At 46.3% G+C, this 15,214-nt stretch overlaps 4 protein-coding genes across 4 annotated transcripts in view; 3 read left to right on the forward strand and 1 right to left on the reverse strand.

Annotated features, from left to right (window-relative positions):
- The window catches only part of SERLADRAFT_414887 (glycosyltransferase family 2 protein), a gene marked incomplete at both ends in the record, with an annotated part of 5,132 nt that extends 4,783 nt beyond the window's left edge, over positions 1-349 (reverse strand). Inside the window, one exon of the mRNA XM_007317262.1 lies at positions 58-349. Within this exon, the coding sequence (XP_007317324.1) occupies positions 58-349 (292 nt within the window). The remainder of the gene's footprint in view (positions 1-57) is intronic.
- A 315-nt stretch (positions 350-664) lies between these two features.
- On the forward strand, positions 665-1,712 carry SERLADRAFT_348519 (uncharacterized protein; the record flags this gene model as incomplete). The annotated part of the gene is given in 5 exon segments (XM_007317263.1): positions 665-704; positions 778-877; positions 934-1,068; positions 1,082-1,332; positions 1,432-1,712. Coding segments are annotated over 5 exon segments (807 nt in total), but the record flags the coding sequence as incomplete, so codon positions are not given.
- Positions 1,713-2,050: 338 nt separating this feature from the next.
- On the forward strand, positions 2,051-4,022 carry SERLADRAFT_386752 (uncharacterized protein; the record flags this gene model as incomplete). Its single annotated transcript, XM_007317264.1, has 6 exons — positions 2,051-2,268; positions 2,378-2,413; positions 2,499-2,528; positions 2,615-3,034; positions 3,098-3,526; positions 3,579-4,022. The coding sequence occupies 6 exons, from the start codon at positions 2,134-2,136 to the stop codon at positions 3,735-3,737; spliced, it is 1,209 nt and encodes a 402-aa protein (XP_007317326.1).
- A 701-nt stretch (positions 4,023-4,723) lies between these two features.
- SERLADRAFT_448204 (uncharacterized protein) lies at positions 4,724-15,190 on the forward strand (the record flags this gene model as incomplete). The annotated part of the gene is made up of 53 exons (XM_007317265.1): positions 4,724-4,786; positions 5,326-5,537; positions 5,593-5,835; positions 5,890-6,007; positions 6,062-6,443; positions 6,473-6,574; positions 6,623-6,909; positions 6,993-7,035; positions 7,091-7,131; positions 7,181-7,381; positions 7,442-7,573; positions 7,641-7,658; positions 7,711-8,023; positions 8,076-8,378; positions 8,429-8,456; positions 8,512-8,527; positions 8,581-8,755; positions 8,800-8,867; positions 8,926-9,031; positions 9,080-9,116; positions 9,167-9,271; positions 9,325-9,514; positions 9,567-9,616; positions 9,670-9,771; positions 9,821-9,933; positions 9,983-9,989; positions 10,041-10,074; positions 10,127-10,241; positions 10,302-10,319; positions 10,368-10,426; positions 10,483-10,522; positions 10,576-10,760; positions 10,849-10,974; positions 11,037-11,042; positions 11,093-11,292; positions 11,338-11,579; positions 11,636-11,755; positions 11,805-11,929; positions 11,984-12,205; positions 12,254-12,301; positions 12,361-12,554; positions 12,613-12,700; positions 12,752-12,776; positions 12,826-12,953; positions 13,006-13,045; positions 13,094-13,152; positions 13,204-13,259; positions 13,313-13,367; positions 13,421-13,615; positions 13,691-13,829; positions 14,456-14,653; positions 14,702-14,839; positions 14,893-15,190. 53 exons carry the CDS (start codon positions 4,724-4,726, stop codon positions 14,958-14,960), a joined length of 6,378 nt encoding a protein of 2,125 aa, XP_007317327.1.
- Between the last annotated feature and the right edge of the window lie 24 nt (positions 15,191-15,214).

Consider the following 15,214-nt stretch of genomic DNA (forward strand, 5'->3'; position numbering starts at 1 on the left):
CAGTCATGTTCGATGTCCCCCTCGCATACTCCCTAGATCGTGTCGCAGGCTACGCACACCTCTTCCCCAGCCTTCCGTCCCCCGTCCCATTCATACCCATCCGCACTTCCCCAGGCCCACCGCATACCCCGCCCCCCGCATTCCCACCCCAAAGGAAAATATCCGTCAGCGAGGCCCTCCAAGCAGCCATAAGCAGCAAACTCACATCAGCAACCCAAATGCCTCCTGCCATATCCAAGGTATTGTCCTTGAAAAGTGCCATGACGTCCCTCTCCAGAGCACGCTCTGTTAGGGAGTCGGGCGTGCCCTCCCAAAAGAGTGCTGGCGTCCACCGACAGTCTACCAGCATTGCGGTGTCTGTCAACGCACGACCTCCCGCGAGTGCAAGCTGCTATATACATTCTTTACCCGGTGTTCTTGATACCGTCCAGTCTATTTATCCAGGCGCAATCGACGTCCCAAAGCTATCGACTCGGCAACTGTGCGTATCTTACTCTCCTTTTTATTCATCGCTGATGTTATATATACGAACAGCGTACCCCCCTACACAAGCGTACCACGTCTCAGATCACCTCTCATCACCTCGTCCTCCTCAACATTCAGGACCGTCACAGCCTCGCTACGCTCTCCCTCCGTCCGCCTCACCACACCCAAACAATTCAGACTCGGCAACCTCTACCTCTCTTCATGCCCCGGAAAAAAAGGTGAGCACCCCGCGCCCACCTCCGCAGACCGAGATTCGGAACTGACATCACGTCTATCGTTATCGCGATAAAGTCCGCCTGAACGGTCCCGTTAAAGGCAGAAGCGCAGTGTGCAGAGACCTCGAGATCGATCTTCGAAGAATGAAAGATCTAGGCGTGAGATGCGTCGTGTGGTAAGCCTCGTTTCGTCCTCCATCTCGTGACCCGCCCTCACAGCACCATCCCAAAGCTGTCTAGACGATGAAGAACTCAGCTTTCTCGGCGCTTCATGGGCGGAGTATTACCAAAAGGCGCACAGCCTCGGACTCGACGTCCTACGGTACGTACCCGCCACTCCCCTATCCCTCATCATAAGTATCCATTCGTGCCTCCCCCAGCATACCCCTCCCCGAAGGCCTCGCCCCGCTCTCCGCAGAATCCCTCGACGCGCATCTGACGAGGCTGATCGAGACGTACACGCTCCACGGGATGCCTATCCTCGTGCACTGTCGCGGGGGCGTGGGCAGGGCGGGGTTGGTGGCGTGTTGTTGGATGCTGAAGCTTGGGTTGTGTGGGTGGATTGAGACGGATGTGAGGTCGTCCGCGGGCTTGACGGACGTGTGTGTTGCTTCTACTTCCACTCCCCCGCGTCCGGCCCTGTCACCCTCCCCGTCCCCTTCACCGTCCCCATCACCCACCTCGTCCCCGTCCCCGATCGCGTCAATGTCGGACGCGGCTTACGCCCAAGACGCCTCCAGCCCAGTCCGGCGCGACACCGTCCAGCTCGTCGAGCGCGCGATTTCGGTGGTGAGGAGGAGGCGGAGTGTGAAGGCGATTGAGACGCTGGAGCAGGTCAAGTTTTTGGTTGATTTTGTGGAGTATCTGAGGGTGTTGGGTGTCGATCCGCTTCGTCAGGCTTCCACTCAAAATCCAAACCACGCTCAAGCACAAGCTCAGACGCAGACGCAGATACAGACGCAGGCCGAGGTGCGTGGTAGCCGGAACGACGATATGGACGTTGGTGCGTGATGGCCGGGGGTCCTGGACGATAGGCAGAAGCTACTTTCATACGGTTACTTCGGAAAAAAGTGAATGATCAACTTATTTGTGTCATTATTGGATTTCGGAATATACATACCCCCCTTTCAAGTTGCATTGCATTTTTATTTATCACCATTGTACAATGCGTTCGGATATACGTATACCTAGTGTGGATGTTGTGTACATAGCCTTTTTGTTACTTGTTGGTATTATACATGATTGTACTTACGGCAATGTTGCAAGAGACTAATAATCTCGATCACTGCAAAAGGCAAAGTGTCTGTGGCAATTTTTCTTACTGTCCGACTCCGGTCACGAGTGTTCAGCCACACTTCCAAGTTATCCATCAACTACCATCATTGGACTACCGTCTCTGGAGCGCGCCCTGCGCAGCCTCCTCGCATTAAGGATGCCTGGAATACTACCCCATAGTCCCACCGCCGTCGACGGGCCAAAGCAGAAATTGGGCGGATATGAATTGTATAGAACCGTCCTCGGCAGCCCGAAATTCGTCGTCGCTCCGATGGTGGATCAGAGTGAACTGGTATGTATACTTTCCTGCGAGTGATGGCGTTCTTTTTTTTTTGGTTATGATTGAATATGGATATCACTGTTTTTTTTTTCTTCGACTCTGGCTTTGTTTGCAAGTGTAGGCGTGGAGGCTGCTGGCGCGTCGATATGGAGCTGAGGTATGTGGGTGTGTACGAGAGGGGGTGATTGATTATTGCATTCACTGACTTGGGGGATTTCGTTTGTTTGGTTGATTGTCGTTAGCTTGCTTACACTCCCATGATAAACGCAAAGGTCATATTTTCAACGCAGTGCTCCATTCCATCGACACTAAACCGAGACCACCCTTTGTTCTCGCACTCTTTTCTTCTTTCTGACAGATGTTCGCAGGCGGCGTACACAAAAACTACCAGGAGCAGAATTTCAACATCCCTAACGGAGAAGAAGGCGGACCCCTCGATCGACCTCTCATCGTCCAATTCTGCGCCAACAGCCCAGACCAACTTCTCGCCTCCGCAAAAGTCGTCGAGGCCCACTGCGACGCCGTCGACATCAACCTCGGCTGCCCACAAGACATCGCTCGGAAGGGGCACTATGGCTCGTTTTTGCAAGACGAGTGGCAGCTAATCTATAACCTCGTCCATACCCTGCATAGGAACCTTGCCGTTCCTGTTACGGCCAAGTTTCGCGTGTTTGAGACGGTGGAGAAGACGGTGGAGTATGCGAAGATGCTCGAACGCGCGGGTGCGCAGATACTGACGTGCCATGGACGGACACGAGAGCAGCGTGGACACAACACAGTGAAGTCTATTCTCAATCCAAATCAAACAGCCTTTCTCACCCGATATGTTCACTATCTCTAGGGCCTGGCAGATTGGGCTAAAATTCGTGCCGTCAAAGAAGCGGTCTCCGTACCTGTATTTGCTAATGGGAATATACTTTATCACTCTGATATTGCTCGGTGTCTTGAAGCTACTGGGGCAGACGGTGTGATGGCTGCAGAGGCCCAGCTGTATAACGCAACGCTATTCGCGCTTGCTCCCTCCGCAGACCCTGCATTCGACGCGGGCTTGCACCTCCCACACGCGGACCTCGCGCTGGAGTACCTTTCCATCGTCCAAGGGCTCAAAACAAGAACACCGATAAGCGCGGTGAAGGGACATTTGTTCAAGCTGATGAGGCCTGCGCTGGCGAGAGAGAAAGACTTGCGGGAAAGGTTGGGCAAGATCAAAGGTGCGGCGTGCATCGAGGGCTATATCGAGGTTGCGGAGGAGATGAAACGTCGCATGGATGTGAGTTGGCCCATTTACCGCTTTGAGAGCTGTTGACTGAGTGTGATGTTAGCGAGATGCGAGAGAGGCAGAAGGCTTGTCGATAGAAGAGCTTGTGACGATTGAGCCGACGACGGGACTGAAAGTTCTCCCTCATTGGTTGGCTCAGCCGTATTTCAGACCTCTCCCTTCCGAAGCTGGGCAAAATAGCTGTACGTATACCTTTATGTAGTTCGGAAGATGTGACCTTTTCCAACTCGCAATTTAAAGTTGGCGAAGTCGATATCAGCCCCCCATCCAAGAGATCTCACTCGGAGAACGCTCTTGATCAAGGAGGCAAGCTGGAGGATACGGCAAAACGGCCAAAGCTGGAGTTAGAGCAAGGGTAGACGAGACGAGACGAGGGGTTACCACCGATGTTGGCATGGTCATTATTTTTGGGCTTTGTGGAGATGGTTTAAACAATGCATGTCCTTATGAGCGATGTACAGACACTGGGATTATGATGTGCAAAAAGACTCGATGGAACAGCTAAGAAGGTGGCCCCCTTACATTCATTTCTCAGGCTTGAATACACCATCGACCGCTTGTTTGATGTACACAGGAAAACACTGTGCTATTCTTGCTTCTAATTATCCATGCGTCAACTTGATATATGGACGATGGCGATGAGATGAACATATCGAAGCGATACTCATGAAATAAATTGAATCGTTGGGAACCGGTCGTGGATCTAGAGTCGCCTTATGTTCACCGGCAGAGCTTCTGAGCTCTTGCTGATTGCTTCTGGTCAACTGCGGTATCATGCCTCGTGAACTAGCTATATGCGCCTGGAACATCTCAGACGGACGCTTATCCTTGCGCGAGTATGAGCACAGGTTCGGGGGTAGGAAAGGCTTAATGTCCAGTACCACGGAGATAGTCACAGCATTCACTGGACATACTAGTAAAAGTATAATCAAAACCAGCAAGAGAAGCTGACCGAGAATATCAACTGATATCGAACCGGGATGCTATCAAATATTCCACGTACCAGAGATTCTCATGAGTCACCGGCGCGATAGCAGCAAGTACAGATTAGCGCAGGAAGACACCTGGACCGGCGTGCGTGTGTAACGGAAGGCGCCTCGGTGAGATCCAGAGGCGATTAAAAGGACGACACCAAGGGCAGGAACAATCACGCGCTGAGAAACGGAGCTTACCTCTGTGAAACAGTTCATGGATAGTAAATGGGGGTCAAGCGAACGTGGATTGCCAGGCTGGGAGTACCTATACTCGGAGGTACGTTCTGTGCAATCGCTATCGCAGATAACGTGGAAGTCGAGTTTGCTTTGAGATGATTCGTCGCAGATGTTCACCTGTGAGCTAAATAGACGACGTGTACTCCCTGTTAGCTGTACTGTTAATGTTTGATACAGCGAAATGTTCATCATGATAGAGCGCTGGCGAGGGCTGTGCGCGTTTGAAGCTATTTGCAGCGGAACGAATGTTAAATGGGCAATACCATTGGCTGCAACGCCAACATTAGTCGAGATATGTTGTATCAAACCCAACTCTAGCATTTAAGACGTATGAAAGCTGTAGTTGTGGTGTGTGGCAGCAGCGAGGCAAGCGCGCTAATGAGACATTCGCTTGTACTATTTGAGTCGGGAGTTTCCACACTCTAGTACTTCAGTGCCGCACAGTACACGCACGACCATAAACCTTTCTTTCTTCACCATATACTTCACCGAATAATCCTTGCTCTTGAATTTCTGCTCTTAAATCTTATGACAATATCTGTGCTATCTACTCACTGCACCCATGACACGGGTCCGCAGACATATGAGCCTGTGGTTCCGGAGGACATTGATAATTCTTCGGATCGCTACATTCAGAAATTGAAGGAATATGCAAGGTCTTTACCATATGCAATCGAGTCCAATGCGAAGATACAGGCTATGCTGGACTTTATATTGCTTCGCATTACGCAATGTGTTGAGGCAAAAGACTATGACCCTGGACTCATACAGTGGGACAGTATGCTATCATAGTGAGTGAACTGCTCTTTTGTGATCCAGGACAAGGTTAAATTAATGAAATGCCAGCTGGTCTATGCTCAAGTATCCTTTTCCGAAAGAGAAAAGAATGAAATTAGCCAAGTTATACTTTCATGTCAGCACAACCCCCGGAATGTCCACACAAATTGTCGCCATTTGTGCCGACGGGTTATCGACTTTGACCCGCTCAAAAAAGAAGCTATCTATCGAGGACATGAGGCTACCTTGGAAACCTATATATGATATACTCAGCCAAGATTTATTTTTGTCAAGAAGGCAGTTTGAATACAAGTCTGTCTTTGCCCCTTTGCTTCAGGCGTTGTTTATACTTACATTATATCACAGTCAATTGTCATGGTGCATGGGCTATATTGCCGATATAGTACGACGTTTTTTTCATCCTGCTGCTATTGATGAAATGCTGGCAACTTTTGTGCCTCTTATCAATGGGACGGATTTGAACGTAAGTTGTGGAGAACCGGCGTCGTCTGTTCATTACTCACAACCAGCATTCCAGAGCATCCTCTCGTCTCAATACTATCTTTTGACCTTCTTACCTTTGACACACCCCCAATCGTATCTCCCCATGTTGAGTCGTTTATGGGAGTCGATCAACTCCTATATGTACGATGATAGGATGTTACACTTTTTATCTCGTCTTGCCGAAATGCATGTAGACCCAGATATCAGTGATCCTGCCAAGTTCGAAACTATCCCAGATGATGAAAGGTCTGAGGGTGAAGGTCGACCAAAATGGTGTCGTGACGACCTTAAAGAAGACCATGCTTGGTCTGGCCTTTACAAAGATGTCGGAATTTTTACCGAGCATGAGTGGCACCTGATTATGTGCAAGTGTCTGGCATCAATGGGTGTGTATTTATATGATCAGTTAATTATAAGCTGCCTGGAGGCTTACCACCATATGCAGAAATACCTCTCGCAGACGCTGGGTCTTTGACCACAGGTCCTTCCGCAGATAACTCTGCAGGATTTGAGATTGGTAGGCTTCCTAAACCGAGTTGGAGAATCAGTAAGTATCCCGTATTTATATTGTATCTTGTCCTCACAGTTTTGTTAGCTTCGCTGGCGCGCATCATTGTCTATTCCATGGCGCCTGATGGGCCAGTCAGTCCAGCGTCCAACGCACCTTCACCGCTCGTCACTCCTGCTCCTTCTGGGGTTAGCACTCCACAGTTGCAAGGCGGATCAGTTGCAGATTACTTGACGGTTCCTTTACACAAATTTGGCCACTCAAAAGGCCAGACTTATATTGCTGGATGTAAAGCGCTAGATTCACTAGCTAGGCTGATTGCATCTACTGAACACTTTTTTCATCCAACCAATTCTGGTAGTTGGACAAATGATGTAAGTAGTGTCAAAGGCGTCATACTAGCCGACAGTCTTTCTGTCCTTCTGTCAAATATTTTCTGACTGGTTTCGCCCAATAGCTGAGTTCCTTCATCAAATACATTGTGTATGAGTTCAACAAACGTAATGAATCCATTTTTTCAACTTGGTATCGCATCCTCACATTGACTGTATACAGGTTGGCATGAAGAAGAGAAACCCGATTGCAAGACTCCTAAGGTACGTTATTGGAGTGGTCTGAGGCGCTTTTAAGCTAATGATAACTCAGGCTCGCCGGTTGACACGGCTGATGAAACGCGAATTAGTCAAATGTCTCAGGACAGTGGTTCTTCTTGCCATGTTCTCACAAGATTCTGCTACAGTAACCAGTATTCAAAGTGCTCTCAAGTCTATGAGTCTTTTAGAACCAGATCTCATCTTGCATCCCATTCTTGAAAGAGCCATTCCTTCTTTGGAAGCCCTGGTAGAGGTTTGTCGTCTATGTTATATGTTATGTTTCTGTCATCTTGCTACCCAGTCGTACGTTTAGACCCATCGAACACTTGCAGTCATCAAGGCGCTGGGTGCTGTAGCACCGGCTCTTGTATCTCGTGAAGTATATTACCCGGGAGGAAAATATCTAATTCAGATACTTCAGCTTTTAATTCCTGGTATTGATCTCGTAAGATTTCACTTAACTCTCTGTCCCTTTGCTGATATATCTTTACGTATTTGTGTACAATGCCTAGAACGACCCTTCCAAGACTGTATGTTTTAATTTAAGCGCAGATCTCAAGCAAGTGATTGACCCCTTTTTAGCTTTGTACGACAGGTTTCCTTGCAGAAATATCCCAGTACATAATGTTCAAAGACCTGACGTCTTCTGAAGACTCCAAGTTTCTTGATTCACCAGAGCAAACTCCCCTAGATACCACGAATGGCTTTATTACTTACGATAGCTCAGATCAAATTGCGGAAAACGAGCTATCTAACGAGGACGAAGACAAGATTTTGAAAGATACTACTGGAAGCTTTGCCACCTGGCTTGGTGATTTGATTGGACGAATCATTCAACTACTCGAGAATCTCCCGGAAGAGGGTGTGGGCGGAACGGCAGGAGGTACCACTGAAGGTGAGCTGGTCGTTGAATGCCAGCTCACAACGGAAAATTTACTTTGTTACAGTACAGGTTGTGGATGCGGTGACTGGAGCCTTCAACCAGATCTGTGTTCATCTATCAGATTCCCTCTTTGATCTCGTATTAAAGATGATATACGACTACGCGAGTACAAACGTTCGTTCGAATGCCGTCCGTGCCATTCACCAGTTGGTGGAATGTGTTGCAAATGCGAACCCAGAGAAGACGCTGGCGAAGTTTTTCCCATTTTGTGTGCAGAACATTCTCACAGAAATCGATCATGGCGCCAGTTCGGTCCGGACGACATCTTCTTCGACCCCGCTCCCTTCTGACGCTACTTTGCACTGGAGTAAGATTCATCACGTCATGTTCATTTCTTATTTGTCTGACAGCATCTAGACCTTGCCATCCTAAGGGGTTCTGTATACAAGTCAGTTCTTTTACCAGGTCTACATAATTTTTTATTCACGCACACAACATTGCAGTGATGGAACAGCAGTGCGTAGTACATTTTGTTTTTACAGCTCTAACCAATATAATGCTGGATATAGGTGCTCAAGTACAAGGATCAGTTTTTACACCTTTTCAAAGTTTTGCAAAGGAAGACTTACTCCAAACGCGGTTATTCCTGGAGTGGAAAACTGTTGTCAAGCACCCTTGTCACCCTTACTCATACTTACCCTCTTGAGAACAGATTTGTCAATCCCGATGAGTGGAATAACGAAGGTCGGCCCATCTAGAAGTGTTACGGTTTTGTTCGCTAATGCAAGACCCTATAGAATTCCAGAATAATCATCACAAGTACTGGGGTAAATTATACAGTCCGGAAGATGTCCAAGTAAGTCGAAGCCCCTTTTTTTTTTTGGCAAGGGAAGGAATATTAATGAAAATACAAGTTGTCCTGGCATGTCCCTAATAATGAAGAAATTGATTTTGCTCTGCGCCTTTTCAAAGAGCTTACTGTGCCAACTTTGGAAAAGCTAGAAAATTTGCTAGATATCGGTAAGTTTCTCTATTGAAGAGTTCGTATCGTGTCTAAATTGCGGTCAGTTTCACGAGATGCCGAATGGCGTAATGACTTTTGTCGGTAAGGTCGCTTTTCTAATGTCCGTGAATAGAGGCCTTACGTTTGAGTAGATATTTGACCTTCGTGCAAAATGCATTCTCTGGTATTCCTACCCTTTTCAAGGACGTCATCTCAACTAAAGACCTCCAATCAATGACCGAGACAAGTGATGTTTTGTTTGTGCTACACTTAGTTCTCTAACGAAACTCCACTTACATGTTCGTTCCAGAAATGAGATTCCAGAAATGATTGCGTCTATTGAAAATCTAAATTCCGGATTCTGTTTAACTGATCCCGATGACGAGCGTTTCCAGTTCATCATTTCATTACGACATCGTTTTGGGCAATTCCTGCATAAAGCATCAATATCACTGCAACAGCAAGGTGAGGAAAATACCGTAGATGCTGTTCAAGTGTTGGTGAGATTTTCGGCTATAATAAGCAGCCCAAAAGGCTGAATTGTCTGGCTAGCTACAATCTATCCGAACATACATGCTGGAATATGGGGACAGCAGAGATAGGTAATTAATTGATCGATGTCTTGCCTTGTCTTTCATTCTCACGATCATTTTAGTTACTCTATCAACGGAGAACAGTATTCGAGTGATATCAACGTGGCCCGTCAATATGCTGGCCAGAAGATTTGGCCTAGGGCGGTATATGTTCGTCGCGCCCGGTAGGACTTATTTTCTGATATATCCTTCGCTCCACTGATTATCGTATAGCCATTACCATTCTGCCCGATTACATTGGAATTCTATTGAACGGTCACGAGGAGCTCTCGAGAACGTTCTGATCGACGACGTTGTTGAGTGGTCTATGTGGCATTACCCAAATGGTAAGTTTATTTCTAATCCATGCGTTATACATTCCTGATTATTATGAAGTGCGAGAGTATGTATAAGACTGATTATACTGCTTTATTTATGCTCAACTTTGATAAAGATCTAGCCAATATATACTGGATTCCCTTTGCTCGGTATGTGTCACGAGCTTTCTCTTGCATCCTTTAAATGACCATACTGGCACAGATCTACGATGGTGTTCGCATTCGTGCACTCCCTATCCTATATAAGGCATTGGAGCCTGGTTCGGACGATGATCGAATGAAAGGAGCATTATGGACATTGAATATGTCTACTTTTGGTATGATGAATATCTTTGGAATAACGGATTTGTTTAAACTTTGTTCTCTTCGTTTTCAAGGAAAATTTGCGATATCAGGTATGGCTCCCCAGTACCATTATCAAGCTCATACTAACTCGTCATCAGAACCTACATTGGCTACGGAATACATCAAGTGCCTCCTTGAGTGTCAACATAACGAAAAGGTTCTATCAATCTGATTCCCGGTAGAGCCTTTCGTTTTGCTGATCGGATTTTTTAGCCTTCTATCCAAAATTGTGTATCGACGGTGGCAGATAATAGTGAGCCCACCCCCCCAACCCAATTGCTACCTCTCATACAAGTACCTATCAAGGCCTTCAAAGCTTCCTCGAGCCTTGTTTCCTCGTTTATGACGTCGAAAATCCAGCACTGGACAAGTCCTTATCTGATTTGCAGGCTTGCCTTACTTCCACAGAACATGACAAGGACATTACTCGTCGAGCAAGAGAAAAACGTATAGAGCGAGTTAACTTAATGAATCAGGCTATCGACGCTACGGTGAAGACGTCAGTGATTTCAAATTTAGTATGGCTGCTCATAGCTGTTTTAGATCACCGATGTTATCGATGCTGTGAATGACAAGCAGACGCATTGGCGTTATGCCATTGCTGCTGTTAGGGTCCTGCGGACATGTATTCGGCGGGACGTACTCATGCGGCCGGAGCATGTTCGCATTTTCTTTGATAAAGTCCATGATAGCAATCCAACAATGGTAACGAGCTCTCTCCCTTTTCGTGTAGAGTTTAGCGACTAATTTTTTCTAACTATCTTTAGCGCTATGTAAGAATGGTAACGTTTCTAAGCCTCAAAAGTCTAACGTATGTCCACAGTATGCCCAGCGAGGTCTGATGAAAAGCCTTCGGTATATAAAACTTCGGACATACTGTCGTGATCCCATTGCATTATCCTTGACAGCCAACAGAAACCCGCTGAAACGTCGGGTCACGATGAAGCCCTCCTATGCGTCGACCATGAAAGTTTTAGGCAAGTACAGATCTCAAACACAACTTGAAAATTCTAGCACGGAACCGTAAGTATTTCGAGCACCCCGAAAGCATCAATTAACTAGTCGTAGTGTATACTATGACCAACTCCCCCAAGGCTGGTTAGCATGGAGTACTAGTGTCGACGTCTATATGCAACCTCAGCCAACGTCTACTACTTTTCAGTGGGAAGCATCCAGTGAAGACGTCATATCCTGTGTTCGGGAGATAGTGCAAGACTCGAGTTTTTGGAAGCAATTATCCACTCACTTTGCAGAAGAAAACTACGAGAAGAGAATTCTCCAAGATAATATATCGGATGTGAAATCAATTTGTAAGTTCCTTCAGGGCTGAGGTGCATGATTAAAGTGATTACCTTGCACACACAAGTTCAACTATTGGAAGATCAGCCATTTGAAGCTTTGAAACCTACTTTGGAAGAGCTTTTGGCTGATAAAGACCAAAACAAGCAGCGTGCTGCCGCCGAATTGCTGGCAGGTGTACTTAATGGTAGGTACATTAGCATTCGAACGTCTTCATTATTGACGGTCATCATTAGGATCTAAGCACTGGAGTACTGTAAAGCAAGATACTTTGTGGGAGTGGGCATTACCCTTCATCAAACAAATTGTTGGGAAAGATATCAAAACAGATACCCTCCCAATCTGGACATCTTTCTTTGAGGTAATGAAAGACCTTTGCTAGAGACTTTAACTCAATTGATAATTTGTGTCACAGTACCTCTTTTATAAAAAGGATCCTCGAAGGATGCAGCCTCTGGTAGATTATGTTTTTGAGGAATTCAATAACGCGGACTACAATGGCGAATCCGCGTTCGATTCTGTCAAAATTCTGTCATTATTCAGGGCGTTCTACTCCGAACTAGGGTGGAAATTTTCAGCCTGGAGTGACGATGCTTTAAGCCGTGCTTGGCCAGAGTTGCGCAGCGAACACGATGAAGTGCGTTTTTCTATCTTTGTTCAAAGAATTGCTCTAATGACGTTACAGGTACGGGCTCATGTGAGCGAATTGTTAGCATTTTCTAGTAGAATCAAGGTTCGTTTGATTGCTTTGATTAGTGTAATCAATTATAGCTTTCCAAACTCATTCAACAGTGGCAACCAAAACCATCTGTACCCTCTGCCGAAGCTTTTGTAAGAGAGTGCCGAACTAGCGATATAGGGGACGACATAACGGGAATGCGTGGCACTTACCACCTTGAGAGAGTAAATGATCTGGTGAATAAGTTCAATGTTTGGCGAGAGGAACGTCTGCCGGGTGTTCGTGCTTTTCAATCCACTTACGATCGGTAATGATTATCCATTAGCTCCCTTCATCTCTACTGTACTGATTATACTCTATCTCAGGGTCGGCATTGCTGTTTGCAAATGGTTCTTTCAGTCGGTGCATGATACGCAAGCTATATCCACCTATGACTACATCTTACCTCTGATGGTTAGTTTCTGTTTCACGTGTGAATATTAATGTCTGACTTGTACTCAAAAGCCCGAGTTATTCCGCTTCTCAGAAGGCGAGTAAAAGGCTTTGCATTCCTATTTGCTGTGCTTATACTGCTACAGTGAACGACAACGACGAGTTGGCACGCCGTGCAAATTTGTTACTCATACGAATGTGTGGAGTCACTCCCCCGCAATCCATGATTGGTCCGCTATTAGAAACCATATTTGATGCTATGCGAAAATCTCCAGTATGTTTCGTCCTTCCAATTGCCCCTGAACTAAGACTGATTTCTGGCACAGTCATGGAAAGTGCGATTGAAGGCGCTACCTATACTTCAAGGTGTGTCAAATGAAAATCACCAACGACTACCTTATTAACATGCAGTAGTCTTTTATTTCCGCCAGCTGCCCCTTATCAGCGAACTCAAAGTCGTGGAGATTTTAGACGTAAGTTGACAGCCGTAATCAACTGCGCAAAATATTAATAAAGACTGCCAGATGCTATGCAAATGTCTGGACGACGAAGTAGTTGAAGTTCGGGAAATGGTAGGGACGTAAGTGTATTTATCTTGAGTCTATTACCTAAGTGCTTAAGTTTTCCTTGAAGTACACTGTCGGGGATATTGCGATTGTCGCCGAGGCGTAGTGTCATCACACTCAAGGTAACTTTTCTAAAATAAGCTTCTCGGTCGCTCACTGGCATGACATTGGGCAGGATCGCTTCGTGAAACTGGCGAAGAAAAGCCACATACCTGAACAACGAAATACAATCCCATACGCACTGGCAATTCGCCAAAGACATGCTGCTATCATAGGAATATGTGCTCTTATTGATAGTTTCCCTTACACCATAGAGAAATGGATGCCAGAGCTGTTGACCAGCGTGCTGGTGGAACATACCTTCGATCCTGTGCGTATCCTTTCCATGGGTCTATATGATCTGCACCCACAACTTGTTGACATAAATGTTTTGATTCTGTATCAGATTCCTATCTCTACTACTGTTCATAAGTGTGCCAGTAATTTCAGGAAAACACACCAAGACACTTGGCATGAAGACTGCAGACGTTTCAACGACGATCAACTGGCTGCACTCTCCACGCTACTGACGGGATCATCCTACTGTAAGCCACCAGAGGTCTTTAAAACCGCTTGTGAACTCACCCTCATGGCAGATGCTTGAAATTATTGACTGAATCTGATTAATGCTAAATGTATGAAGAGACGTAAGTTCTAATGTATAAGGACGTTCCATGTTACTGCAGATGTAGTAGACCTTGTTATGTATCTGATATCTTGAAGACAATATTAATGTAGCTCCGTAGATGAAATCCACTCCACTTATTGAATTTATTCCGCGTAAAAGATGCTCTACTGTTATCCAAAAACACTTAGCAGGATCCAGTCAATTCCCCAATGAAGCCGTCTAGTCATAGGTGTGTCCGTAGGATGCGTTTCGATTACATACAATCGACGCCATGCTTGCTCCAGGAGCATATATGCACTTGGAGCAAGTCATTGAATATCAAAAGCACGTGACTCCTACACGACGTCAGACGGAACGTCACTTTCCCGCGTCTGAAAAGACAGGGGGTATATAACCTCTCCGTGACATTCATAATACTTTAGCAACAAATATCCCAACTTCATCCTTTTACCACCTACCCCATAAACAGATCATATCAGAAATGGCTGGTAATGCTCTTCTTTTCGGTATCCGTCGCACAAGGATGACTGACTGTGATCGTAGACAAAGACACAGGTCGCGTGATTGCTGGTCTTAAGGCAGCCATTCACAATCCCAATGTCTCAGAGGAGGCAAAGGATAACGCCATTCAGCGCCTGAACGAGCTGGGTGATGACACAGAACGTGGCGGGGCAGCATATGGGAGGGCCAATCAGCAGGGCAGCACACGCGTCCTTGGTGGTTATAAAGCCACGTTGAGCAGTATGTCCCCTATCTCCTGTCACACATGTGATATGAACGATCTCTCAGACGAGAATACTTCGGAGGAGGCGAAGCAACACGCACAAGAAGTATTGGAAGCTGCTGGTGTATACGAGCGCCCCACAGGTATCTCTGAAGAGGAACACGAAACCCGTGTGTTAGCTGGGTATAAAGCTGCCCTCAACAGTATGTATCATGACTTTTCGACTGATTTGTTTGCACACTGACTGACCGCTCAGATCCACGAGTATCGGAGGCTGCTAAGACGCACGCCAGAGATTTCCTGGAGCAGCACGGCGCACTTTAGTTATGGTGGAATTGTGGAACTGGCTACTCAAATCAATGTATCATTAACTTGTATCAAAATTGTTTTTCGAATGTATCATACTGTCTACTAAAAATTGGAGCGAGCTTGCACCGTCTCGATGTCGACGGATACGACTATTCCACGAAAACGGACTGTATATGTTGTACAAGATATGCGCAGAGGGGCACAGTACCAAAGGACTACTTCGCTAAATCTTCCAATCTGTTCACAACGTTTTCAATCCTATTTTCAAG

Source organism: Serpula lacrymans (genome assembly GCF_000218685.1).
Source record: "Serpula lacrymans var. lacrymans S7.9 unplaced genomic scaffold SERLAscaffold_6, whole genome shotgun sequence".
Classification (NCBI taxonomy): domain Eukaryota; kingdom Fungi; phylum Basidiomycota; class Agaricomycetes; order Boletales; family Serpulaceae; genus Serpula; species Serpula lacrymans.